This window comes from Rhinoderma darwinii, chromosome 1 (assembly GCF_050947455.1).
Source record: "Rhinoderma darwinii isolate aRhiDar2 chromosome 1, aRhiDar2.hap1, whole genome shotgun sequence".
Taxonomy (NCBI): Eukaryota; Metazoa; Chordata; class Amphibia; order Anura; family Rhinodermatidae; genus Rhinoderma; species Rhinoderma darwinii.
Window position 1 is genome coordinate 654,171,824 of NC_134687.1, and position 25,911 is coordinate 654,197,734.

The following is a 25,911-nucleotide window of genomic DNA, read 5'->3' on the forward strand; positions in this document are numbered from 1 at the left end:
AGTTACTAAATGGGTTCTTTAGCTCTGTATATACAACTGAAGAAGGAGCAGCTGATGTAGCCGGTGCCAGTGCTGTTAATATATCAGTTGATATACTGAATTGGATGAATGTAGATATGGTGCAAGCTAAATTAAATAAAATAAATGTGCACAAGGCTCCGGGACCAGATGGGTTACACCCTAGAATTCTTAAAGAGCTTAGTTCAGTTATTTCTGTCCCCCTTTTCATAATATTCAGAGAATCTCTAGTGACTGGTATAGTGCCAAGGGACTGGCGCAGGGCAAATGTGGTGCCTATTTTCAAAAAGGGCTCTAGGTCTTCCCCGGGTAATTATAGACCAGTAAGCTTAACATCCATCGTGGGGAAAATGTTTGAGGGGCTATTGAGGGACTATATACAGGATTATGTGACAATAAATAGCATTATAAGTGACAGCCAGCATGGTTTTACTAAGGACAGAAGTTGTCAAACTAACCTAATCTGTTTTTATGAAGAGGTAAGCAGAAGTCTAGACAGAGGGGCCGCTGTGGATTTAGTGTTTTTGGACTTTGCAAAGGCATTTGACACTGTCCCCCATAGACGCCTAATGGGTAAATTACGGACTATAGGTTTAGAAAATATAGTTTGTAATTGGATTGAGAATTGGCTCAAGGACCGTATCCAGAGAGTTGTGGTCAATGATTCCTTCTCTGAATGGTCACCGGTTATAAGTGGTGTACCCCAGGGTTCAGTGCTGGGACCACTATTATTCAACTTATTTATTAATGATATAGAGGATGGGATTAATAGCACTATTTCTATTTTTGCAGATGACACCAAGCTATGTAATATAGTTCAGACTATGGAAGATGTTCATGAATTACAGGCAGATTTAAACAAACTAAGTGTTTGGGCGTCCACTTGGCAGATGAAGTTTAATGTAGATAAATGTAAAGTTATGCATCTGGGTACCAACAACCTGCATGCATCATATGTCCTAGGGGGAGCTACACTGGCGGATTCACTTGTTGAGAAGGATCTGGGTGTTCTTGTAAATCATAAACTCAATAACAGCATGCAGTGTCAATCAGCTGCTTCAAAGGCCAGCAAGATATTGTCGTGTATTAAAAGAGGCATGGACTCGCGGGACAGAGATGTAATATTGCCACTTTACAAAGCATTAGTGAGGCCCCATCTAGAATATGCAGTTCAGTTCTGGGCTCCAGTTCATAGAAAGGATGCCCTGGAGTTGGAAAAAATACAAAGAAGAGCAACGAAGCTAATAAGGGGCATGGAGAATTTAAGTTATGAGGAAAGATTGAAAGAATTAAACCTATTTAGCCTTGAAAAAAGACGACTAAGGGGGGACATGATTAACTTATATAAATATATTAATGGCACATACAAAAAATATGGTGATATCCTGTTCCTTGTAAAACCCCCTCAAAAAACAAGGGGGCACTCCCTCCGTCTGGAGAAAAAAAGGTTCAAGCTGCAGAGGCGACAAGGCTTCTTTACAGTAAGAACGGTGAATTTATGGAATAGCCTACCGCAGGAGCTGGTCACAGCAGGGACAGTAGATGGCTTTAAAAAAGGGTTAGATAATTTCCTAGAACAAAAAAATATTAGCTCCTATGTGTAGAAATTTTTCCTTCCCTTTTCCCTTCCCTTGGTTGGACTTGATGGACATGTGTCTTTTTTCAGCCGTACTAACTATGTAACTATGTAACTATGTAACGTGGAACTAGATGAATGGAGCAGTCATACCCTCTATCAGGGGGAAGAACATCAGCAGATTTTTCACACAAAACATTCACCAATTCTCTATCCTCAATAGGCAGACCCTGGAGACTGGTGACTGTGACTAGAATCGGGGAAGTAAAACATCTCCCTGAACAAAACTTTCCTACTGCAGTAATTCTCCTGAAGTCCACTCAAACACTGGCTTATAGAGGAACAACCAAGGACACCCCAAAATAATTGTATAGGAGGGAGAGAGAACTAACTGAAGAGATATAGTCTAAGGGTATGTTCACACGCTTAACAAAAAACGTCTGAAGATACGGAGCTGTTTTCAGAGAAAAAAAGCCTCTGATTTTCAGGCATTTTTTTAAGCTGAAAATGAAGCTTAGGGTATGTTCACACGGCCTATTTTTGCCATTTTTCCGGCCGAAAAATCGGAAGCGGAACACCTCCAAACATCTGCCCATTGATTTCAATGGGAAAACTGCGTTCTGTTCCGATGGAGAGGTTTTTTTACGCGTAAAAAAACGGCCGCGAAAAAGAAGTGCAGGACTCTTCTTGGGACGTTTTTGGAGCCGTTTTCCATAGACTCTATTGAAAAAAGCTCCAAAATCGGCCGTAAAAAAACGCTGCGAAAATTGCGAGTGGCACAAAAACATCTGAATTGCATGTGAACATACCCTTATTTTAATTTGGAGCTTCTTTTGAGGCTTCTTTTGAGGCGTTTTTCATAGTGTTCAATGGAAAATCAGCTCCAAAAAACGCCTCAAGAAGTGACATGCACTTCTTTTTACGCTCCGTTTTTTTAAAACACCTGTGTAAAAAGATGCACCGTATGAACTAAATGCTGTTTTTCCCATTGATTTCAATGGGCAGATGTTTGTAGGCGTTCAGCTTCCGTTTTTCGAGGTGTAAACTCCCCGAAATACGCCTGAAAACACTGCATGTGAACATACCCTAAGGGTATGTGCACACGGTAGCAGGCTTTTACGTCTGAAAAGACAGACTGTTTTCAGGAGAAAACAGCTGCCTCGTTTCAGACGTAAATGCTGCTCCTCGCATTTTGCGAGGCTTCTCTGACAGCCGTAAATTTTGAGCTGTGCTTCATTGAGTTCAATGAAGAACGTCTCAAATTACGTCTGAAAGAAGTGCCCTGCACTTCTTTTGACGAGGCTGTATTTTTACGCGTCGTCGTTTGACAACCGTCAAACGACAACGTGTAAATGACAGGTCGTCTGCACAGTACGTCGGCAAACCCATTCAAATGAATGGGCAGATGTTTGCCGACGTATTGTAGCCCTATTTTCAGATGTAAAACGAGGCATAATATGCCTCGTTTACGCCTGAAAATAGGTCGTGTGAACCCAGCCTAACAGTGGATGCTTCCTTCTGAAAACTTCAGACCAGGAGTATAGGATCTTACCGATCCTCCAAACACAGGAGGATCATCCAATGAACAAATGTCAATGGGTTTCTCCAGAGGTGCAGAGATCCCCAACTTCTTGGCCAAATCCAAATCTAGAAAATGTGCTGCAGCACCAGAATGAATAAAGGCCTGCATAGAAGAGTACATAGGAAGAGAGAACTACAACTCCCAAAATGTACATGCTGTTATTATGGGATATCAAAGGACATTACAGGGAGGGGTATATATGGAGAGGACTACAACTCCCAGCATGTCCAAGCTGTTATGGGATATCCGAGGACATTACAGGGAGGAGTTTAAGAGGAAGGAACTACACCTCTCCGCATATCCAGGTTGTTATTATTGGATATCAGAGGACATTACAGGGAGGAATATAAGAGGAGAGGACTACAATTTACAGCATTCCCCTGGCTCCATCTCTTGCACAATTGCTGACAACCCATAGAAGAAGAAAACACTGAATCCATCAGTTCTCCACACAGCAAAGGAGCCTGGCTCCACATCATGTGATCGTCAAAGGTCCTTTATCTAGCACTTCTCCTCTCTCCTGATAAGCTCGGACCACTCCTGTACCGGTCACATCATCCTCTTGACCCCTCATTTCTTGTCGTCCTCATCACAGATCCTTTATCCATCGTTCATTCTTTCCACTTCTAAGCTCCGCCCCTGATCCATCGGTCATGTGATCTTAATATTGTCACTACTACTACTCTCCATGGCTGAGCTCCACCCCTCCTGCATCGGTCACGTGGTGGTGACATCATCACAGATACTTCAGCTATTGCCGTGTAAGAGGTAGAGAGCAGCGCTGATCGGGTGTTCTCTCTGTTATCAGTCGCCCCTGGATGAGTATGTATACAGAGAGTTGTCAATCATTGAGTGACCCCGCCCACTGGTCTCATAAGCCCAGACTGTCCAGGGATTTAACCCCTTCAGTACCAGCCTGTTTGTATTACGTACTGCAGGAACTTCAGAGAGTGGTTTTTATTTCTGGTCTTTGTAGTAGTATGATGGTATTTTTTTGTGGGACGAGCCGTAGACTCCATCCGAGCTTTCCGTCAGGAACCCAAACTGAAACAAACGGAAACCATAGGTTTCCGTCTGCATCACTATTGATTTCAATGGAGATGGATCCAGTGCAAATGGTTTCCGTTTGTCACCGTTGTGTAAGAGTTCCGTTGCTTTGACGGAATCTATAGCGCAGTCGACTACGGTATTGATTCAGTCAAAACAAGCTATGAACGGAGCCCTGACGCAGATGTGAACGAAGCCTTATTCAGTAACTTTTATACATGTTTTTTTGTTAGTCATTCACCGTGTGGTTTAATGGATTGTTCACACGTAGCGTATACGACCCACAGCACGCAAGGAAATACGGCCGAATATGCGCCCCAAATGGTGTGCGTGTATTACTTCCAAATACTTCAAAAATACAACAAGGCCGATACTCACCTCTCCGAGCGTTGCCATAGCAAGGTGTCTCTGCTCTTTCAGCTGCTCTGTGTCCAGCTGACCCCTGTGATGGCGTTTAATCACGTGACCTTTCCAGCCTGTGATTGGCTGCAGGGGTCACATAGCGTTGCTATGGTAAGTATAGCTCTTTCATATATGTATGTGTAGCCGCTGCAGATTCTGGGAACAATGATGTTTGTTGCGGAACCTGACTTTCCTATTGAACTTAATGGGGAAATTCTGCAAGAAATGCACAGCGATTCCGCGGTATAAATCTGATATCCTGCGTGTTTATAATCCGCACCGCAGGTTAACCCCTTAACGACCAGGCTATTTTCTGTTTTCATTTTTCCCTCTTCGTCTTCTCAGATCTATAACTTTTTGTGTTTTTCTGTCAGTGCCGCGGTGTGCAGGATTATATTTTGCGGGACGAGTTCTAGTTTTTCAGGGCGTCATATAAAATATCACATAATGTCATTGCAACTGTAAAACTTCTATGTGGGGGGAAATGGGAAAACATTTCAGATTCCTCCAAAGTTTTTTGGTTTCGTTTTTATAGCGTTCACAGTGTTGGTAAAAACGTAAAATTTGTTTTTATTTATTTTGGGGTCCATACAATTACGGTGATACCAAATTTCTATAGTTTTTCATGATGTGCGACATTTACAAAGAAAAAAAACTAATCGTTAGAAAAATTTGTTATGTGTCGGCAAATTCTCAGAGCCAGAACCTTTTCATTTTTCCGTCGATGGAGCGGAATGAGGGTTTGTTTTTGCGTGGCGATCTGTCGTTTTTGATCACTTTTTATAAAAAATTGTTTTTTAGAGCTAAAGTGACCACAAAACAGCGTTTCTAGCTTTTTTTTTTTTTTTCCTATAGCGGTCATCATACGGGTAAATAACATATTTTAATCATTCTGACTTTTGCAGATGCGGTAATACCAGTTATGTTTATTATTTCGGGTTTTTTAGGTTACTTTAGGGGAAAAATATTTTCTCTTTAATTTTTTTTGTACATGACTAATTACTTTAGTTGACTACTTTTACAAATTGTATTACTCCCCTGGGGGACGTGAACTAGTGATGATTAGATCGCTGGTACAATACGCTGTGATCACACATAGCACCAGGGACAATGCTGATAATCAGTATATATTATATAAGTGAGCACGAGCCATGGCTGCGACCGTCAGGAGGTGAGTGAACCTGATGGCCCGCAGCTACGGACATGACAGTATCCCCCCTCTTCTTGGTGCGAGAGAGAAACTTCAGAAGGGTAGGAGCATTGAGGTTCTCCTCTGTCTCCCAGGACCTCTCTTTAGGACCAAACCCCCTCCAATTCACCAAATAAAAAGTCTTTCCTCTCACTCTCTTGGTGTCCAAGATCTCGTTAACCTCGAAGGTGTCTGAAGGGCTGCTGGAGGCAACGCAGGGCTCGGAGTCTTGGTAAAGTGGTTCAGAACCACTGGTTTCAGGAGAGAGACATGGAAGGAGTTTGGGATCCTGAGGGTAGGAGGCAGCCGAAGCTTGTAGGCGACAGGGTTGATCCACTGCAGAATCTCGAATGGTCCGAGGAACCTGGGAGCAAATTTGTACGACGGTACCCTCAGTCGAATATTCCTGGAGGACAGCCAGACCTTCGGGCAAGGAAGAAACTGAGGAGGTTCTCTTCTCCTTGTGTCTGCCTTCCGTTTCATGCGGTCGACCGCCAGCAGGATGGAGGATCGAGTCTGCTGCCAGATCTGCAGAAAGTCCCTAAAAGCTGTGTCAGCAGCTGGTACCTCGGACGTATCAGGCACCGGGAGATGAATTCCTGGGTGTTGGCCATAGACCATAAAGAACGGTGTCTTCTGTGTGGACTCGCTGGTGTGATTTTTATTGTAAGAGAATTCAGCCCACAGGAGCATCTGCACCCACTCATCGTGCTGCTTGGAGATGAAGTGGTGCAAGTAGTTTTCCAAGGGATGACTTTTGTGCGTCTGGCTGACCGAGGTAGAATCCTCCGCTGGGGACACTCCTCTAGACTTGCAGGTCACGCGGGGATCTGATTGCCCATAGTTTCTGGTGGCCCACGCTGCCCAAGGACATTATGGACTTTGTTTCTTCCTGCCCAGTGTGTGCAGCTAACAAGGTCGCTCACTCCAGACCTGCTGGCCTGCTCCAGCAATTGCCTGTGCCCGATGTTCCCTAACAGCATATAGCTATGGACTTTATCACTGACCTGCCTCTCTCTGCTGGATGCAGTACTGTCTGGGTGGTGGTGGATCGATTTTCAAAGATGGCCCACTTCGTTCCTCTGACTGGTCTTCCTATTGCTCAACTGGTTCAGCTGTTCATCCAACACATCTTCCGCCTGCACGGCTTGCCGCAGCATATTTTGTCTGATCCGGGGGTTCAGTTGACCTCGAAGTTCTGGAGAGCCCTCTGCAGACACCTAGGTGTAAAGTTGGACTTTTCCTCGGCCTACCATCCTCAATCCAATGGTCAGGTCGAGAGGATCAATCAGATCTGGAGGAATGTCCCCAACTTGCAGGGGATTGACAGAGACAATGCAAGACGGATCAATAATGTTCTGTGGAATTTCCATTGTGTCTTCTGTCTCGAAAGACCTGGACAAGGCATCGGCCCACACATTCTTGTCGGCCGGGCGATAATGGAGTTCAAACTGGAACCTGGTAAAGAACAGTGACCACCTGGCCTAACGAGGGTTCAGCCGTTGGGCCATCTGAAGATAGGTGAGGTTCTTGTGGTCCGTAAAAATCAGGATGGGATGAGCTGCGCCCTCTAGTAGATGTCTCCACTCCTCCAAGGCCAATTTGATGGCCAGTAACTCCCGATCCCCAATCGAGTAGTTGCGTTCTGCGGAAGAGAAGAGCTTAGAGAAATGTCCACGTACGCTTGACTTGCCCTTGGAAACTCTCTGGAACATGAGTGCCCCAGCACCGACAGAGGATGCGTCCACCTCCAACGAGAACTGTAGAGAAACATCTGGATGATGGAGGATAGAGGCTGACGTGAAGGCACTCTTCAGGCTATTGAATGCGGACTCTGCCTCAGGAGTCCACACCTTGCCATTCATGCCCTTCTTAGTGAGGTTAGAGATAGTAGATGGCTGTTTGGAATAAACTGTAAAAATTGGCGAATCCCAGAAAGTGCTGTATGGCCCTCAAGCCTTGAGGGTGTGGCCATTCCTGGACAGACTTTACCTTTTCAGGATCCATCTTGAGACCTCTATTCGAGACCATGTAGCCCAGGAAGGGTAGAGCATCTTTTTCAAACACCCACTTCTCCAACTTGGCGTACAGACGATTCTCCCTTAACCGCAGCAAAACTTGACGGACATGTCTCTGATGAGTCATAGGATCTGGAGAAAAAAATCAAGATGTCATTAAGATAGACCACAACACAAACATAGAGGAGGTCATGGAAAATGTCATTAACGAACTTCTGGAAGGCCGCGGGAGCTTTACACAGGCCGAAGGACATTACTAGATATTTATAGTGTCCATCACGGGTGTTAAATGCAGTCTTCCATTCGTTACCCTGGCGAATCCGGATTAGGTTGTAAGCCCCACGCAGGTCTAGTTTGGAAAAAATCTTTGCACCACGTATACGATCGAACAATTTTGAGATCAGTGGCAACGGATACTTATTTTTCACCGTTATTTGGTTGAGACCCCGGTAGTCAATAGAAGGATGCAGGGAGCCTTCCTTCTTTTTGACGAAGAAGAACCCGGCTCCTGCCAGGGAGGAAGACTTCCATATGAAGCCCCTCTCCAAGTTCTCTTTAACATAGGCGGACTTGGACAGAGTTTCTGGCAAGGAGAGAGGATATACCATATCACGGGGAAGGGATGCACCATGAATCAGCTCGATAGGACAGTCATACGCCCGGTGTGGGGGCAGTGTCTCCACCTCCCTTTTGCTGAAGAAGTCCAAAAATGCAGCATAATGACCAGGCAATCCTGCCAATGACTGAGTCAGAGGAAGCTGAGCCGAACGAATCTGCACAAGGCATCAGCTGTGACACTCGGGGCCCCACTGGAGAACCTCTCCAGAGTTACAGGACTGGGGCATGTAGTCAGAGCCAAGGCAGGCCCAGCAGCACAGGGTTAACGGCCTTGGATAGGACATAGACCGATAGAAGCTCGGAGTGGAGAGCCCCTACTTGGAGCCTCAGCGGCTTGGTCACAGCTATAACTGGGTCTGGCAGAGGTAGTCCATTTACGGATGCAACCATCAACGGTCTCTTCAGAGGTGTAGTGGGTAATTGAAGAAGGTCCACCAGGTCTCTACAAATGAAATTAGCAGCGGATCCAGAGTCCAGATACGCAGGGACCTGATGCATTTTCTCACAGAACACTATGGTCACGGGTATGGACAATTTAGACGGGAGTCCTTCTTTACTCAAGGTTGTCTTTCCTACCAACCCTAGGCTTTGGGGCTTTTGGGTACACAGACGCTCAAGTTGGCCTCCGAGGCCGCAATAAAGACAAGAGTCCCGAAGTGCGTCTGCGTTGTCTCTCCTGGGTAGATAGCTTACGTTGTCCATCCTCACAGACTCCTTAGGAGGATTGGCATCTGAGGACAGCAGGGGTTGCTGCAAGGTTGGGACCGGACTAGGAAGACCTCCCTCCCGAGCCTTCTATCAATCCGGGCAGCCAGAAGGATGAGGTCATCCAGGGTAGACGGCAGGTCTCGTGCGGCAAGTTCGTCCTTAATTTTAGGAGACAGTCCATGGCAGAATTTAGCCACCAGGGCCACATTGTTCCACAACAGTTCTCCCGCCAGGGTGCGGAAGTGGATGCGTACTCGCCCACGGAAATGTCTCCTTGGCGTAGGTTCAGCAGGGAGGCCGCTGCAGAGGGGACTCGTCCAGGCTCCTCAAACACCGTGCGAAATGTCCAGAGGAACCCCTGGAAGTCACGGGTCTCTGGTCCTTGTCTCTCCCAGATAGGGGTCGCCCATGCAAGGGCCTTGCCAGTAAGAAGAGAGATGATGAAAGCGACCCTTGCGCCATCAGACGAAAATGCCATTGAATATAGGCTGAAGTGGATCTGGCACTGGTTCAAAAATCCACGACGGGTAACTGCGTCTCCATCATAGCGGTCAGGAAGTTGCAAAGAAAAACGAGGATCAACACTGCTAGGAAGTGTAGTCTGAGGATCCATACTGCCAGGAGGTGTAGTAGGAAGAACGACAGCTTGTGCCTCCCGCCGACGTGCGAGCATGTTCAAGGCCTGGAGGAGTTGGTCCTGTCGAGACCGGAGGTCCAGCATATCCGTCCACATCTCTTGTGACGTCATCTTGGTCTAGGATCGACCAGCAGGGTCCATAGCCTGAGCGTACTGTCATGTAGGGTTTGTGGACCCACTGGGCCGTACAGCCTTGCCGGTATGGTAGCTGGCCTAGAGGGTGCAGGTCACAGTCTATAGTTCGTATAGGGTACCTGTGGCAGCTCGGACAGTAGCAAGGCAGGCTCTGCTGGTACTAGGCAACGGGTAGACGTCAGGCGTGAAGTAGCAGGACAGGTGTGGAATACAGCACGGCACTTGACCAGGAAAGCACGGCATTCAGGATACAGGAACAGGGAACACTGGTAACTGGAAAACACTAGGAGAACATTTGCTTAGACAAACTAGGATACGACAAACAATGCTCAGGCATCGAAGCAAATGGCTGGGCCCTTCTTATAGTCCAGGGCACTCATGGGCTGATTACACATTAAAGTCCGGTGCGCGCACTGCCCCTTTAAGAGCGGGCACGAGCATGCGCGCGCACCCGACCGGACCTGGACGAGGTGAGTGGAAGTGCGCGCTGGCATCTCCTGAGCAGGACACTGGGGCCAGTGCTCGCAGACTCATGACTGCAGCCGTCAGGAGGTGAGTGAACCTGACGGCCCGCAGCCACGGACATGACCATATTATATAAGTGATCACACATATCACCTAAGGGACAATCCTGATAATCAGTATATATTATATAAGTGATCACACATAGCACCAGGGATAATCCTGATAATCAGTGTATATTATATAAGTAATCACACATAGCACCTAACGGACAATCCTGATAATTCGTATATATTATGGAATAGTTGTGCCTGCAATTCCCTTTTGTAAAATAATTACTTCTCCCCCGCATCATGACGTTCAGTGTTGTCATGGGGATGGCCGCCTTTGGGCATGACTGATGGATTACTGCCGTCTTTCTTGTTACTATCTAGAAGAAGTTTATGTATTCGCACCATTAATGTTGTACAACTGACATATTGAACCTGACATTGTAGAGAGCGGATGAGATAAATGTCGTATGATGTATTATAATCTATATCTGTCTTACTAGTGACACCCTGTTACAGAAGAGCCCCCTCCCGAACACTTCGATTCCTCAGTCACTATTGACCCCAGCATCAAAGGGGTTAAATGGCTGTAATCATAGTCCTCTCAGGCCTCCGGCCTTTGCAGCAGAATGTCTGGTTTTCCCTGTGGCATGTGAATAAGTCCTGAGCGGTCAAATTAGTAAAATACAAGTTTATACTGAATCTTATCCCACAAAATATTAAATCGCTTTGCTCTACTCCACCTCCGCTATAATATAAGAGATCACATTGCATGTTCCCTATATATATAATGTCACCTCAGCTGCTGCAGAACCTCACAGTTCATATCAAACACTGACTGCATAGTGTGCACCACGTCTTGTGAGATGTCAGCAATGTCTCCCCAGTATCCGCCATGTGTCAGGAGTCAGGTCTTCATTGTCTGGGGGGAGGAAATGTATTAGTTTTACTCTTCTCACCTAAGAGATATGCCAAAAATGTCTGATATATGGGGGTCCCACCTCTATGTGGAGAACGGGGGTCCCCCGACCCACCTGATGAGGTGATGACTTCATCCAAGTGGAGAATGAATGGAGGGGTGACCACACATGTGCACGACTCTATCCTTGCCCTTGTATAGGAGTTCCAGAAACAGCAGAACACGGCCAGAGGTGGAGCCGCATCTATCAGACATTTCTGGCATATCCCGGGGAGAAATGTCCGTGTTGGGAATACCCCCTTATTCCATGTGGTGACGGCTCTGAGAAGATGTTTCTCTCAATGATCAATAAGTGAGGTTCTGTATGTCACACATGATGTTGTCCCCTGTATGATTTCCATCTTCTCCTCTCTTCATAAAGACGTGTGCAGTACTAGATCCTCCAGTTCCTCCAGTTTTCTCATCTTCTCCTCCACAACGTTCCTTCTCCTGAGTGACCCACCAAGGATGGACAAGGACAGGAATGAGATGAGCAGAAGAATATTAGACTTCACCTTGGAGATCATCTACCTGTTGAGCGGAGAGGTAAACTTTTCTACATTATAGAACAAGTCACACATAGGGAAGGGACAATACATAATAGGAAGAATCCAGTGTCCTGTATAACCGCGTCCAGACCTTCCAAGTGACGTCAAGAAGCCACCAGCAGAAAAGCTGAAGATCTGCCACCAATATGGTCAGTTATGTGTCATGTCACCAATTCAGCAATAGTAATGCTGTAGAGCAATGAGAGGGATCAGGAGGATCAGGATGACATCTATATAGAAACATAGAAGATGACAGCAGGAGGGGAGCACATGGTCCATCTAGTCCCCCCAATATTATTTCCTTTTTTAGATTTGGCCTCGTTCTATTTTCTCAATGTCTTTTTGTAGGTGAGGTCTCCAGTATTACAGATGTGGGGTCACTAGAGCTCTATACAGCGGGGGTCACAATCTCCCTCTTCCTACTGAGGGAGGAATACTGTGTTCAGTTCTCTAAGTGTCTCTCTCCATACAAAGGAGTACAGAATAGTGAAGAAGACATCGGGTGACTGTACGACTCCCATCATCCATGAGTCAGGAGGATGGAGCAGTAGTCAGAGCCCCATCACAGAGCCTCCCCCTCACTCCCGGATACCTGAGAAGAAGATCTTAGAACTGATCTACAAGATGACTGAGCTGCTGACTGGAGAGGTGACACTGCTGGGAATGCTGGGAAATTCTACAGTAACAGCACTGGAGGTGTCTGGGTGATGACTGTATCATTGTGTGTGTCAGGTTCCTATAAGGTGTCAGGATGTCTCTGTCTATTTCTCCATGGAGGAGTGGGAGTATCTAGAAGGAAACAAGGATCTGTACGAGGAGGTCATGATGGAGGACTACCGGCCGCGCACATCACAAGGTGAGATATAGATATATAATTTATATATTATTTTGTTGTTGAAGTGTTAATGTTGTCATGTGCAGTATATACAGACATGTGATTCCTGATCTCCGATCACACGTTCCTCGCTTTGCTGCAGTGCTGCACTAGGGGATGGTCACAGATTTGTTGTAGAAGTTTCCATATAAGTGAATGTTGTCATTTCTGCAGCAGGTACATTCAGCTGAGATGGACAGAGACTTCTGTGTGTGATCATAGTCTTATATAACCAGTATTCAGGAGGAAAAGATCAGCACTCCTTGTGGAATTTGAAAATCAATCTTCTTTATTTAAATAACCAGCGGAATAGCTGAACGGCTTATAGTGGACAAATTACATAAAGCGTCCGTCCCCTCTGACGCATTTCTAGCTCTCAAGAGCCATTACTCATACATTGGGGAGGGAGTGAGAGTGTGTGGCTGAAATAGTAGCCAGAAAAGAAAACCACCCACTCTAATCAGGTGTATTCAATAATCACAAAGTGGATGACATATAAAACATACAAAAATGTATCTATAAAATCTCCAACCAAGTACAAAAATGATATATAGTAGTAATAATTCATAATAAGATCATTTCTCACATTAAGACCATTGGGGACTATAGTATCCAACATGAGAATCCAGTATCCCTCACGATTTAATAGTGCTCTCCTATGATCACCACCTCGCACTGGTTAACACTTTCAATTCCTGAAAGCTGCTGATATTGCCTTGATTCATGTGGCTAAAGTGTTTAGATACATTAGAAGGATTTCTAACTTCAGGGTTAGTGGCTCCATTGAGATGTTCTCTAATTCTGGCCTTAAGGGGGCGACGACTAAACCCTTGTGCACAGGTGCTAGCAATACCTAATTGTGCACAATCATGGTTATGCACTGACTGTCAGTATGTTTCATGGATTGTCATTTATGGAGATATATACATTATGACATAACATGTTTTTTCTATAGCACTTTGTTAACACTATGTTTTAACTGTATGCCATATTCACTGTGTATGGTTAATTATTTTCTGATGCAAACCCTTTCTTCTTGATTGAGGCTTTCCTATATATACACTGTTGTAACATGTGTTTACTAGCTTGAGAAAGGCCCTATGGTTGAGCTGAAACATTGCTGTTTTGACTGATGGAATAAAGCACTTTTTGCTACATCTCCGGAGTGCTGCCTGTTTCTTGGAATATATATATATATATATATATATATGTGTGTTTTCTATGGTTGCAGGGAACTCTTAAAATAGAGGCGCACAGTGTCCTGCCACTTTCAAGTGTATCCGCGACCACAGAACACAGATACAGTTAAATACTATGGCAGGGCATGGGGCAGAAGGTTCCCCACCATTCGCCCTGGTAGACCACAGTCTACTTTAGGCCTGCGGCTTACAAGGTGCGTGAACATCGGCACAGGTAGTGAGGACCTCAACATTGTAATTTTGGCTTTGATCAGTAAACCTAGAAGTGTAGAGAGAAGTGTGTGATATATGGACAGATTTACAGTAGTCATGTATTCAGTCACTGTGCGTTTCCTACAGATGGATCCAGTAGGAGAAATTCACCAGAGAGATGTTCCAGTCCTCTGTATTCCCAGGACTGTCCAGAGGAAAATCACAATGTTCCAGAGAATCATCAGGTAGATGGTGCCAATGTCTCATCAAAATATGACTATAAAGTAATTAACCGGAAGTTCATGCTGTATTTTTTTTTTTTCCGTTTGTTTAGGGCAAAAATCTGATTGATATTAAGGTTGAAGTTAAAGATGAAGCAGAAAAGGAGACGGATGTAGTGGCTGATCAGCAGTGTAAGGAGCGGGAGACTTTCATTAGTTGTAAAGACAAACCTGTTTTGAGGGTCACCTAGATACTACTCCCATCATCTCATCATCGCATGTAAACAATCTATTCCATCACTGTGTGTTTCCTACAGATGGATCCAGTAGAAAAAATCCACCAGAGAGATGTCGCAGTCCTCTGTATTCCCAGGACTGTCCAGAGGAAAATCACAATGTGCCAGAGAATCATCAGGTAGATGGTGCCAAGGTCTCATCAAAATATAGTCACGATTCGTGGGCATGTGGACCCGCTGGGCCGCACTGCCTTAGCGGAGTAGCATCTGGCCAAACAACAGTCTATAAAGTCTATGCAAAGTCATAGCACAAGAGTACCTGTAATAGTCCAGACAGTAGCAGAGGCTTAAGCACAGATGGAACAATTTGAAGGTATATGACACCACACATGGCGGATGATATCAGGCGTGGCAGATGACACCAGACCTGTAAGATCGCAGACGTGGCAGATGGAGCAACACGACTCCAACACTAGAAGAGGCACAGGTACAAATACAGCACGGGATACATGTAGCAGGGCATGTGAACATTGGGAACAGGATACAACTAAGGGACCATTTGCTAAGACTAACATGGAAATACACAAGAATGCTCAGGCAAGGTGTAAAAGGGCAGGACCCTTCTTATAGTCCAGGGTGATCTGGGGAAAATTAATTATTTAAATGTGTGCGTTCTGGTCCCTTAAGGCCGGGAACAAGTTCGTGGTCGCGGCAGAGTGGCCGCATGTGCTGGTGATTCCAGGGAGGGAGACATTGGCAGGAGGAGACAGGTCTGCAGCCATCAGCAGGGAAAGGGAGGCGGCGGTCCGTGACCGCGGCCATTGCAATGACTATAAAGTAATTAACCCGAAGTTCATGCTATACACAGTGTTCCAAATTATCATGCACATTGGATTTAATTGTCATAAACATTTAATTATTAGTTTTTCAATTAAACTCATGGATGGTATTGTGTCTTAGGGCTCTTTGGATCATTGTAATCAATCTCGGACACCTGTGATAATTAGTTTGCCAGGTGTGCCCAATCAAAGGAAAACTACTTAAAGGGAATGTGTTGCCAGAAAAACATGTTTTTTTTTTTTAATTAAACATTTAGTGTGTAGGTGATTAAACATTGTTCAAATTTTTTTTATTTTTTTCACGAGTCAGGAAATATTATAAATTAATTCTAATTTATAATATTTCCCATTGCTGGTCACTAGATGGAGCTATTCACAAAATTGCAGCATTGCAAAATTGGGTAAAAAGCCCTCGCTCTAGTGAGCTCTCAGCATCCCCCCCCCCTCCTTTATCCTGGCTAGTGCCGGGATAAACGAGGGGTTTGAACGGTCTAACCTCCTACACTGTGTGTCGCCATTTTTTGAGCTAACACACAGTGTAGTAGGTTTACATACAGTAGTAAACGTACACAAACACGAACATACATTGAAATCTCTTACCTGCTCCTGCCGCCGCGGCTCCGTCCGCTCCGTCTGCTGCCGCTGGTCCAAGTGCACAAGTCCGGAAGCCGCGACCGGAAGTAGTAATATTACTGTCCGGCCGCGACTTCCGGTCCACAGGAAAATGGCGCCGGACGGCGCCAATTTCAAGTTGGACTGTGTGGGAGCGGCGCATGCGCAGTTCCCACACAGACGGCGTACACAGAAGTGGATGGGACGGGACCCGTTCGCAGTCTCTATGGGACTGTGGCTGCCGTATTCCATGTCTGTATGTGTCGTTAATCGACACATACAGAAATGGACCAAAAAATGGCAGCCCCCATAGAGAAGAAAAAGTGTAAAAATAAGAAAAAGTAAAACACAAACACACAAATAAATATAAACGTTTTTAATAAAGCACTAACATCTTTAACATATTAAAAAAAAATTGTGATGACACTGTTCCTTTAAGAAGGACGTTCCACATTGTTAAGCAGGCCACAGGTTTCAAGCAATATGGGAAAGAAAAAGGATCTCTCTGCTGCCGAAAAGTGTGAAATAGTGCAATACCTTGGACAAGGTATGAAAACAATGGATATTTCAAGAAAACTTAAAGGGTTATTCCCAAGTTGATAAATGGAGCCATAAAGCTCCCCCATGTAAAAATAAGAAGAATTCTAATTACCTGTCCGTCGTCCAGCGATTGTCGTTTTTCTTGATATCCTTGATTGAAGTTGCAGTCAGTCCCTCTTTGTATCCTGCTCATTGCCTAGGTTCCCGGCCACCGCTATTTACCTTTAGCGGTGGCCGCGCATGCGTAATGACATCATCTGCGTCCTGAGCAGAGGATATTATTTACTTGTGAACGCGCATCTCGGCGCATGCGCAGGAGATGCAGTGGAAGGCACCCGTCGCGCGAAGTCTGCGCTCCGCTAAAGGTAAGTGTGTGTGTGTGTGTCTGTGTGTGTATATATGGGTGTGTTTGTGTATATGTGTTTGTGTATATGTGTGTGTTTTTGTGTGTGTTTTTGTGTATATATGTGTGTGTTTGTGTATATGTGTTTGTGTATATGTGTGTGTGTTTGTGTGAGTGTATATATGGGTGTATTTGTGTGTGTGTTTGTATGTGTTTGTGTATATATGGCTATATGTTTGTGTGTATGTGTGTGGGTTTTTTTTAGTGTGTTTGTGTATATATCTGGGTGTGTTTGTGTATATATCTAGGTGTGTTTGTGTATATGTTTGTGTGTATATATGGGTTTGTTTGTTGTTCATGTGTTTGTGCATATGTGTATATGTTTGTGTTTTTGTATGTGTGTGTGTGTGTGTGTGTATATGGGTGTGTTTGTGCATATGTGTATATGTTTGTGTGTTTTTGTATGTGTGTGTATATGTGTGTGTTTGTGTGTGTGTTTGTGCATATGTGTATGTTTTTTTGTATATGTGTGTGTTTGTGCATATGTGTATGTTTTTTTGTATATGTGTGTGTGTGTTTATATGTGTGTGTGTGTGTGTGTGTCAGTATAAGTATCGGTATTGTTCACATTGCTAACTTTTTTTTAATGTTGTTGCAGATTTTGCTGTACCAATTGGATTACATCTTCGATTCGTTGGACTACTGCGTAGATCTACGTTTTTTGAAAATTTTAATAAAATGGTTAACGAGGGTTTTGTTGGGGATTTCTTATTTCAATAAAACAAAAATTGTATTTGTGGTTTTTTTTCAAACTTTATTAGTGCCTAGATAATGGCAGTTGGCTGATTGACAGCGTCCATTATTAAGGCGGTACTTAGTGTTAGCCGGTGCAGAGGCTAGCACTAACCACCCATTATTACCCCGGTACCCACCACCACCAGGGGTGCTGGGAAGAGCTTGGTACGATCCAGTACCCGACCATCTGTTGTGATGGTCGGGTACTAGGGCGGCCGCAGGCTGGGAAGGGCCAAAAACAGTGGACCGTCCTACCCTTGTAATGCTAGTCTGCTGCTGCTGGGTTGTATCGGGCTGGTTTTTAATAACCAGCCATATACAAGGCCGCAGCAGCCTGGCATTACACGGGTGGGAGGGGCCACTGGTTTAGTAAATTCCCAGGCTAATAACACTGTGTTGTTTGTGGCTGGTTATGATAAATTGGGTGGAACCCCATGTCTTTTTAATAAAAATAATAAATAATTAAAAAAAAATGACGTGGGGTCCCCCCCCATTTTTATAACTAGCCAGATACAACACAGCAGCAGCCTAGCATTACAAGGGTGGGAAGGTCCACTATTTTTGGCCCTTCCCAGCCTCATAATACCAGACTGCGGCCGCCCCAGAGCCCGACCATCACAACAGATGGTCGGGTACTGTATCGTACCCAGCTCTTCCCGGCACCCCTGGTGGGTGGGTACCGGGGTAATAATAATTGTGTTTAGTGTTAGCCTCTGTACCGGCTAACACTAAGCCTCCCCTTAGTAATGGACCTTGTCACTCAGACAGCGGCCATTACTAAAGTGGTAGTAATAAAACTTGAAAAGACAAAGATATAGATAAAATATTTTATTGAAATAAAGCACCCCCAACACAACCCTCATTAACCATTTTATTGCTGAAAAAAAAAGCGTCATCTAAGTAGTCCTCGAAACCGACGTAGTCCAAACACCAAACCTGTAAAAAATCCAAAATATATATTAAAAAAAAGGAAATAAAACATGTCGTAGGCTTAGTTTCTGTTTCATGTGTGATACTGACTGTTATACCATGTACAGTGAAGGAAATAAGTATTTGATCCCTTGCTGATTTTGTAAGTTTGCCCAGTGTCAAAGACATGAACAGTCTAGAATTTTTAGGCTAGGTTAATTTTACCAGTGAGAGAGAGATTATCAAAAAAGAAAATCACATAGTCAAAATTATATATATTTATTTGCATTGTGCACAGAGAAATAAGTATTTGATCCCTTTGGCAAACAAGACTTAATACTTGGTGGCAAAACGCTTGTTGGCAAGCACAGCAGTCAGACTTTTTTTTGTAGTTGATGATGAGGTTTGCACACATGTTAGATGGAATTTTGGCCCACTCTGTAAATCATTATTATTATTATTATTATTATTAATCATCTGTAAATCATTAAGATTTCGAGGCTGTCGCTTGGCAACTCGAATCTTCAGCTCCCTCCATAAGTTTTCGATGGGATTAAGGTCTGGAGACTGGCTAGGCCACTCCATGACCTTAATGTGCTTCTATTTGAGCCACTCCTTTGTTGCCTTGGCTGTATGTTTCGGGTCATTGTCGTGCTGGAAGACCCAGCCACGAGCCATTTTTAATGTCCTGGTGGAGGGAAGGAGGTTGTCACTCAGGATTTGACAGTACATGGCTCCATCCATTCTCCCATTGATGCGGTGGAGTAGTCCTGTGCCCTTAGCAGAGAAACACCCCCAAAACATAATGTTTCCACCTCCATGCTTGACAGTGGGGACGGTGTTCTTTGGGTCATAGGCAGCATTTCTCTTCCTCCAAACACGGCGAGTTGAGTTAATGCCAAATAGCTCAATTTTAGTCTCATCTGACCACAGCACCTTCTCCCAATCACTCAGAATCATCCAGATGTTCATTTGCAAACTTCAGATGGGCCTGTACATGTGCCTTCTTGAGCAGGGGGACCTTGCGGGCACTGCAGGATTATAATCCATTACGGCGTAATGTGTTACCAATGGTTTTCTTGGTGACTGTGGTCCCATCTGCATTGAGATCATTAACAAGTTCCCCCCGTGTAGTTTTCGGCAGAGCTCTCACCTTCCTCAGGATCAAGGATACCCCACGAGGTGAGATTTTGCATGGAGCCCCAGATCGATGTCGATTGACAGTCATTTTGTATGTCTTCCATTTTCTTACTATTGCGCCAACAGTTGTCTCCTTCTCACCCAGCGTCTTACTTATGGTTTTGTAGCCCATTCCAGCCTTGTGCAGGTCTATGATCTTGTCCCTGACATCCTTAGAAAGCTCTTTGGTCTTGCCCATGTTGTAGAGGTTAGAGTCAGACTGATTAATTGAGTCTGTGGACAGGAGTCTTTTATACAGGTGACCATTTAAGACAGCTGTCTTTAATGTAGGCACCAAGTTGATTTGGAGCATGTAACTGGTCTGGAGGAGGCTGAACTCTTAATGGTTGGTAGGGGATCAAATACTTATTTCTCTGTGCACAATGCAAATAAATATATATCATTTTGACAATGCGATTTTCTTATTTTTTTTTATATATAATCTTTCTCTCACTGGTAAAATTAACCTAGCCTAAAAATTCTAGACTGTTCATGTCTTTGACAGTGGGCAAACTTACAAAATCAGCAAGGGATCAAATACTTATTTCCTTCACTGTATAGAAGCCTGCGGCAAAGTTGGCTTAGATACAGGGCGCCAGCAGACAGTATCATACATGGCCATACAGACATTTATACAAACAAACATACATACATGCAAAAATACATGCACATACAAACATGACAACATACATACAAGCATACAATCAAACATACATACAAGCAAACATACATACATACAAGCAAACATACATGCATGCATACATACATGCAAACATACATACATGAAAACATACATGCAAACATACATGCACATATACACATACATGCACATATACACATACAAACATGACAACATACATACAAGAAAACATACATACATACAAGAAAACATACAAACATACATATATACATGAAAACATACTGTGAGACAGTGACAGGTAAAGTCATTGAGGGAAGGTACATTTCCCCTAGAATCCTGTCATATGTATCCTAGGCTCGAGGGAATGAGTAGTTTTTGCAATAGAAAGCTCTAGCTTTCCAATCTCGGCTTAAGGAAAAGCCGGAAAAAGGGCCTGGAGTTAGATTGGGGAAGAGCAGGTCGTTTTCCCCAATCCCTAATCCATCTCTGTTTGTAGGACAAGGTTGCTGCTCAATTGGCTGCACCTGCAGCCTGTATATAAAAAGGTGCAGACAGTGTGTGTGAGTCTTACCCCTGACTCAGACTGGAGACTACTAAGTCTGGAGTAGCCTGTATTCTATGTGAGTAAAGACCTGTGTTACTTTGTGTCCAGTGCCTGGTAGGAAGGCACTTGGTATAGTTAGATAATATCTTGTTTAGTTAGTGCTCAGACGAGCAGGATTTATTTTGTATTTTGCCTTGTGCAAGAGGCTGTTTCTTTGACCAGAATAAAACACAGGCAAAGCCCTGTTATGAACTTTAATGCACGGTGTCCCTGTCTCTGGCTACTAAGAAACCGCTGTACCAACCTCTCCTGATGCTAAACCCCCACATATGGTGGCCGATGCGGGCACGGTCTTAAAGAGACATACACCTATTTAAAAGGACTTTTGCTGCTCCAAGCGGAAAATCGTTGCTAGGGGCAACAACACAATTTTTTTTCTCCCGAGAGTGCTTGGAAGTGTATGTCTTGGGTGAAGGCGGCAACAGGGCTAGAAAAAGAGACTGTTAAAATGGATGAAATACTTAAACAGCTGATTCAGGCTAATATCAACCAGGGGAAGATAAGCACAGCTTTGCAAGAAGCCAGCGCGACTCAGCGAATGGTGCACGAGGAAGCCATGCGTGCACAGGCTGAACCCAATATTCTGCTGGGTGAAGCCCACAGACTGGCCTTAAAAGAACAGCAGCAAATTAATCGCCATTTGCAAGACCAAATTCAGGCCTCAGTGGAGAGGTCAGCGGGTCCTCATGGTTTGCGCCAAACCACTCGTGCAGCGGTACAGACATCTCTGCAGAAGATGACACCCACCGACGACGTTGAGGCCTATCTCATGGTGTTTGAGCGAGTGGCAGAACGAGAGAAGTTCTCTTCAGATCAGTGGGCAGCAGCGGTGGCACCTTTCCTAATCGGAGAGCCGCAAAAGGTGTACTTTGATCTCAATGAGCAGGATTCCAAGGATTACTCCAAGCTGAAGGGTGAGATCCTTGCCCGTCTGGGTGTTTAATATGAATGTGTGTGCTCGACGGGTGCACAACTGGACTTTTGTGGAACACCTACCTGCCTGATCACAAATGTATGATCTTGTCCTTCTTGCAAGGAAATGGCTACAGCCAGAGGAATCAACCCCTGCACAGATCGTGGAGAGAGTGGTGCTTGACAAATACATCCGCTCCTTACCACCAAAGGTTCAGCGTTGGGTCTGTCAAGGAGATCCTACAGATGCGGAACAGCTGGTGAACCTGATTGAAAGGTACAGAGCTACTCAGGATCTACTCCAAGAAGTACCGCCTGGATGTTCTAACCCCAGGAACAGCAAATCGTGCGGAGCACCCAGTAAGACTGTTCCATTTACTAGAGGGGTGAGAAATGTCTTTAAGGGAGGTGGCTCAGAAGGGGAGCAGACGGAGGGAAGAAATCCCAGAGAGACACTGAAGGCCAGACCAGGGTCTCAAGTTGGGCACCGGGTCCGCATACAGTGCTGGCGGTGTTATGGACCTGGGCATATTGCTGCCAATTGTCCCCTGACTACTGAGCCAATGGAGTGTGATGCAGCGAGGCGAATATCCTTGTTTGCACATCCTGTTTGTTCTGCTGAGACGGTTTACGAGACTGAACAACAAATGTGTGTCGTAAAAGTGGAAGAGTGTACTGTGAGTGCCTTGCTGGATTCTGGGAGTCTGGTTACCCTGGTGCATGCCAGCCTGATAGACCCTGGAACATTCAGAGGACATAGTATAGGGGTCCCGTGCATTCATGGGGACACTAAAGAATACCCCACCGCTTTGGTCACTCTAGAGACTTCCTGTGGAACCGCTTGCCATGAAGTGGGTGTGGTCAAGTCCCTGATGCACAGTGTGATCCTGGGGAGAGTCTTCCCAGTGTTCTGGGACTTGTGGAGGAAGAAAGATGTAACCTCCACTGCAAATGTTAATGATGGTATTAATGTATGCGCTGTGATTAGCCCAGAGCCCTTTGGTGAGGATGCTGAGGTGCCAGCAGTAGGGGTGACCACTGAGCCTGATTAATTTCCTCTGGCTGTTTTTGCTGGTGAAACAGATGAGCAGGAGGAAATTTCTGATATACCAAAGTTAAATGTATCCCGTAACAATTTTCGGACTGCTCAACTTAGCGATCCCACATTGGTAAAAGCCAGGGAAAATACTAAGGTATTAAATGGAGTGCCTCAACATCCAGGGGCTGATAAGGTGTTTCCACACATGGCGGTTAACCAGGGTTTACTGTATCGGATAGATAACGTACGTGGAGAGGTTGTTGAACAGCTGGTGATACCCCAACCGTATCGTAGAACGGTGTTGGACCTGGCTCATAAACACATGCTGGGTGGACATCTACGTTGCGAAAAGACCAGAGAGCGTATCTTACAACGATTCTTCTGGCCGGGGGTATATACGGAAGTTCAGAGGTATTGCGAGTCCTGCCCAGAGTGTCAGATAACGGCTCCAATGCCACATTTTAGGAGTCCGCTGGTGCCTTTGCCTATCATTGGGATCCCTTTTGAAAGAATTGCCATGGATCTGGTCGGCCCTTTAGTCAAATCCTCTAGAGGACATCAATATATCCTAGTGGTGTTGGACTATGCCACACGCTACCCTGAGGCAGTCCCTTTGCGAAATTCCTCTTCAAAAGCCATTGCAAGAGAGTTGTTTTACATGTTTTCCCGTACTGGTTTACCTAAGGAAATCCTTACCGATCAGGGAACTCCCTTTATGTCCAAAATCACCAAGGAATTATGTAAACTGCTGAAAATTAAACACCTGTGTACCTCTATATATCACCCTCAAACTGATGGTTTTGTCGAAAGATTCAATAAGACATTAAAAGGCATGTTGAGGAAGGTGGTTAGTAAGGATGGGAAGGATTGGGACTGTCTTCTGCCCTATTTAATGTTCGCTGTACGTGAAGTTCCTCAATCATCCACAGGGTTTTCTCCTTTTGAACTTGTATACGGCAGACAACCCCGTGGTCTCCTGGACATAGACAAGGAAACCTGGGAGCAAGAGTCCACACCTTATAGGAGTGTAATTGAGCATGTCACGTTGATGCAAGACCGAATCGCTGCGGTCATGCCTATAGTTAAGGAACACTTGGAGCAAGCTCAGGATGCTCAGAGCAGGGTGTATAACCGAACTGCTAAAGTTAGAAATTTTAACTCTGGTGATCGAGTGTTGGTCTTAGTGCCAACCGTAGAAAGCAAATTTCTTGCTAGATGGCAAGGGCCATATGAGATAATTGAAAAGGTGGGGGATGTAAATTATAAAGTTTACCAACCAGGTAAAAGGAAGACAGTGCAGTTATACCATGTAAACTTAATTAAGCCATGGAAAGAAAGAGAGACCCTCGTGGCAGTAAGTACCCCCTATAGTCTTAACCCAGATGTGTATGTGTCAGAATCCCTCGCAAAGCCACAGAAACAGGAGACAAAAGAGTTTGTGCAGAGAAACACAGACGTGTTTTCAGAACTGCCAGGACAGACTAGTATAATAAAACATGACATTGTGACCGAGCCTCAGGTTCGGGTCCACTTGAAACCCTACAGAGTCCCTGAAGCTCGTAGACAAGCCATATCTGAGGAGGTCAAGAAAATGCTAGACCTTGGGATTATTGAAGAGTCAAAAAGTGAGTAATCAAGTCCCATTGTGTTGATTCCGAAACCAGATGGGTCATTACGTTTCTGTAACGACTTCCGCAAGTTAAATGAGATGTCAAAGTTTGACGCATACCCAATGCCAAGAGTTGACGAGTTAATAGAGAGACTGGGCCATTAAAGGTATTTTTCAACACTTGATTTAACCAAAGGCTATTTTCAAGTACCCCTCACGGAGGGCGCCAAAGAGAAAACTGCGTTCATCACCCCGGATGGTCTGTTTCAATATACTTGTTTACCATTTGGGCTACATGGGGCTCCAGCGACCTTTCAAAGGTTAATGGACATAGTCCTCAAACCCCATCGTCGGTATGCTTCGGCATATCTGGACGACATAATATTTAGTGATGACTGGGAAAGCCACTTAACAAAAGTACAAGCAGTACTAAACTCCCTCAGAGCCACGGGGTTAACAGCAAACCCAAAGAAATGTTCCTTAGGCTTGGAGGAAGCACGGTATCTGGGGTACATAATTGGGAGAGGGGTGATCAAGCCACAGGTCAACAAAGTTGAGGCTATCCAAAACTGGCCCCAGCCCTCAACCAAAAAGCAGGTCAGAGCTTTTCTAGGAATTGTAGGTTATTACCGCAGGTTCATTCCAAACTTTGCCAGCACAGCAGCGCCCCTGACAGATCTTACCAAGGGAAGTAAGTCTGTCATGGTCAAGTGGGACACGAAGGCTGAAAGCGCCTTTCAAGAGTTGAAACTGGCCCTGTGTAACCAACCAGTCTTAGTCACTCCTGACTTCAAAAAGGAGTTTGTTGTCCAAACTGATGCTTCTGATGTGGGGCTTGGAGCAGTTCTGTCACGAGGTGGGTGGTGAGGAACATCCTGTGACCTATTTGAGCAGAAAGCTTACCTCGGCTGAGAAAAACTATAGCATACTTGAACGGGAGTGCTTGGCAATTAAGTGGGCACTTGAGTCCCTGAGATATTATTTATTGGGTCGTCGGTTTAGGTTGGTTACAGACCACTCTCCTCTTACGTGGATGTCTCAAGCTAAAGAGAGAAATGCAAGAGTTACACGGTGGTTTCTTACTTTGCAGAACTTCAAATATACTGTGGAACACAGAGCAGGAAAACTGCAGGGCAATGCTGACGCTTTGTCTAGGACACACTGCCTTGTAGCTAAATGTGTCCGATCCCACGGGCTCGAACAGAGGAAGAGGGTATGTG

The 25,911-nt window shown here is 44.9% G+C and overlaps 1 protein-coding gene across 2 annotated transcripts in view; it reads left to right on the plus strand.

Moving 5' to 3' along the window:
• The window catches only part of LOC142663995 (uncharacterized), a 75,125-nt gene that overhangs the window by 36,506 nt on the left and 12,708 nt on the right, over positions 1-25,911 (plus strand). For both annotated transcript variants that reach the window (XM_075842869.1, XM_075842878.1), the window contains 6 exons: positions 11,783-11,946; positions 12,423-12,596; positions 12,681-12,804; positions 14,361-14,458; positions 14,548-14,626; positions 14,752-14,849. In XM_075842869.1, the coding sequence (XP_075698984.1) occupies positions 11,783-11,946; positions 12,423-12,596; positions 12,681-12,804; positions 14,361-14,458; positions 14,548-14,626; positions 14,752-14,849 (737 nt within the window). The remainder of the gene's footprint in view (positions 1-11,782; positions 11,947-12,422; positions 12,597-12,680; positions 12,805-14,360; positions 14,459-14,547; positions 14,627-14,751; positions 14,850-25,911) is intronic.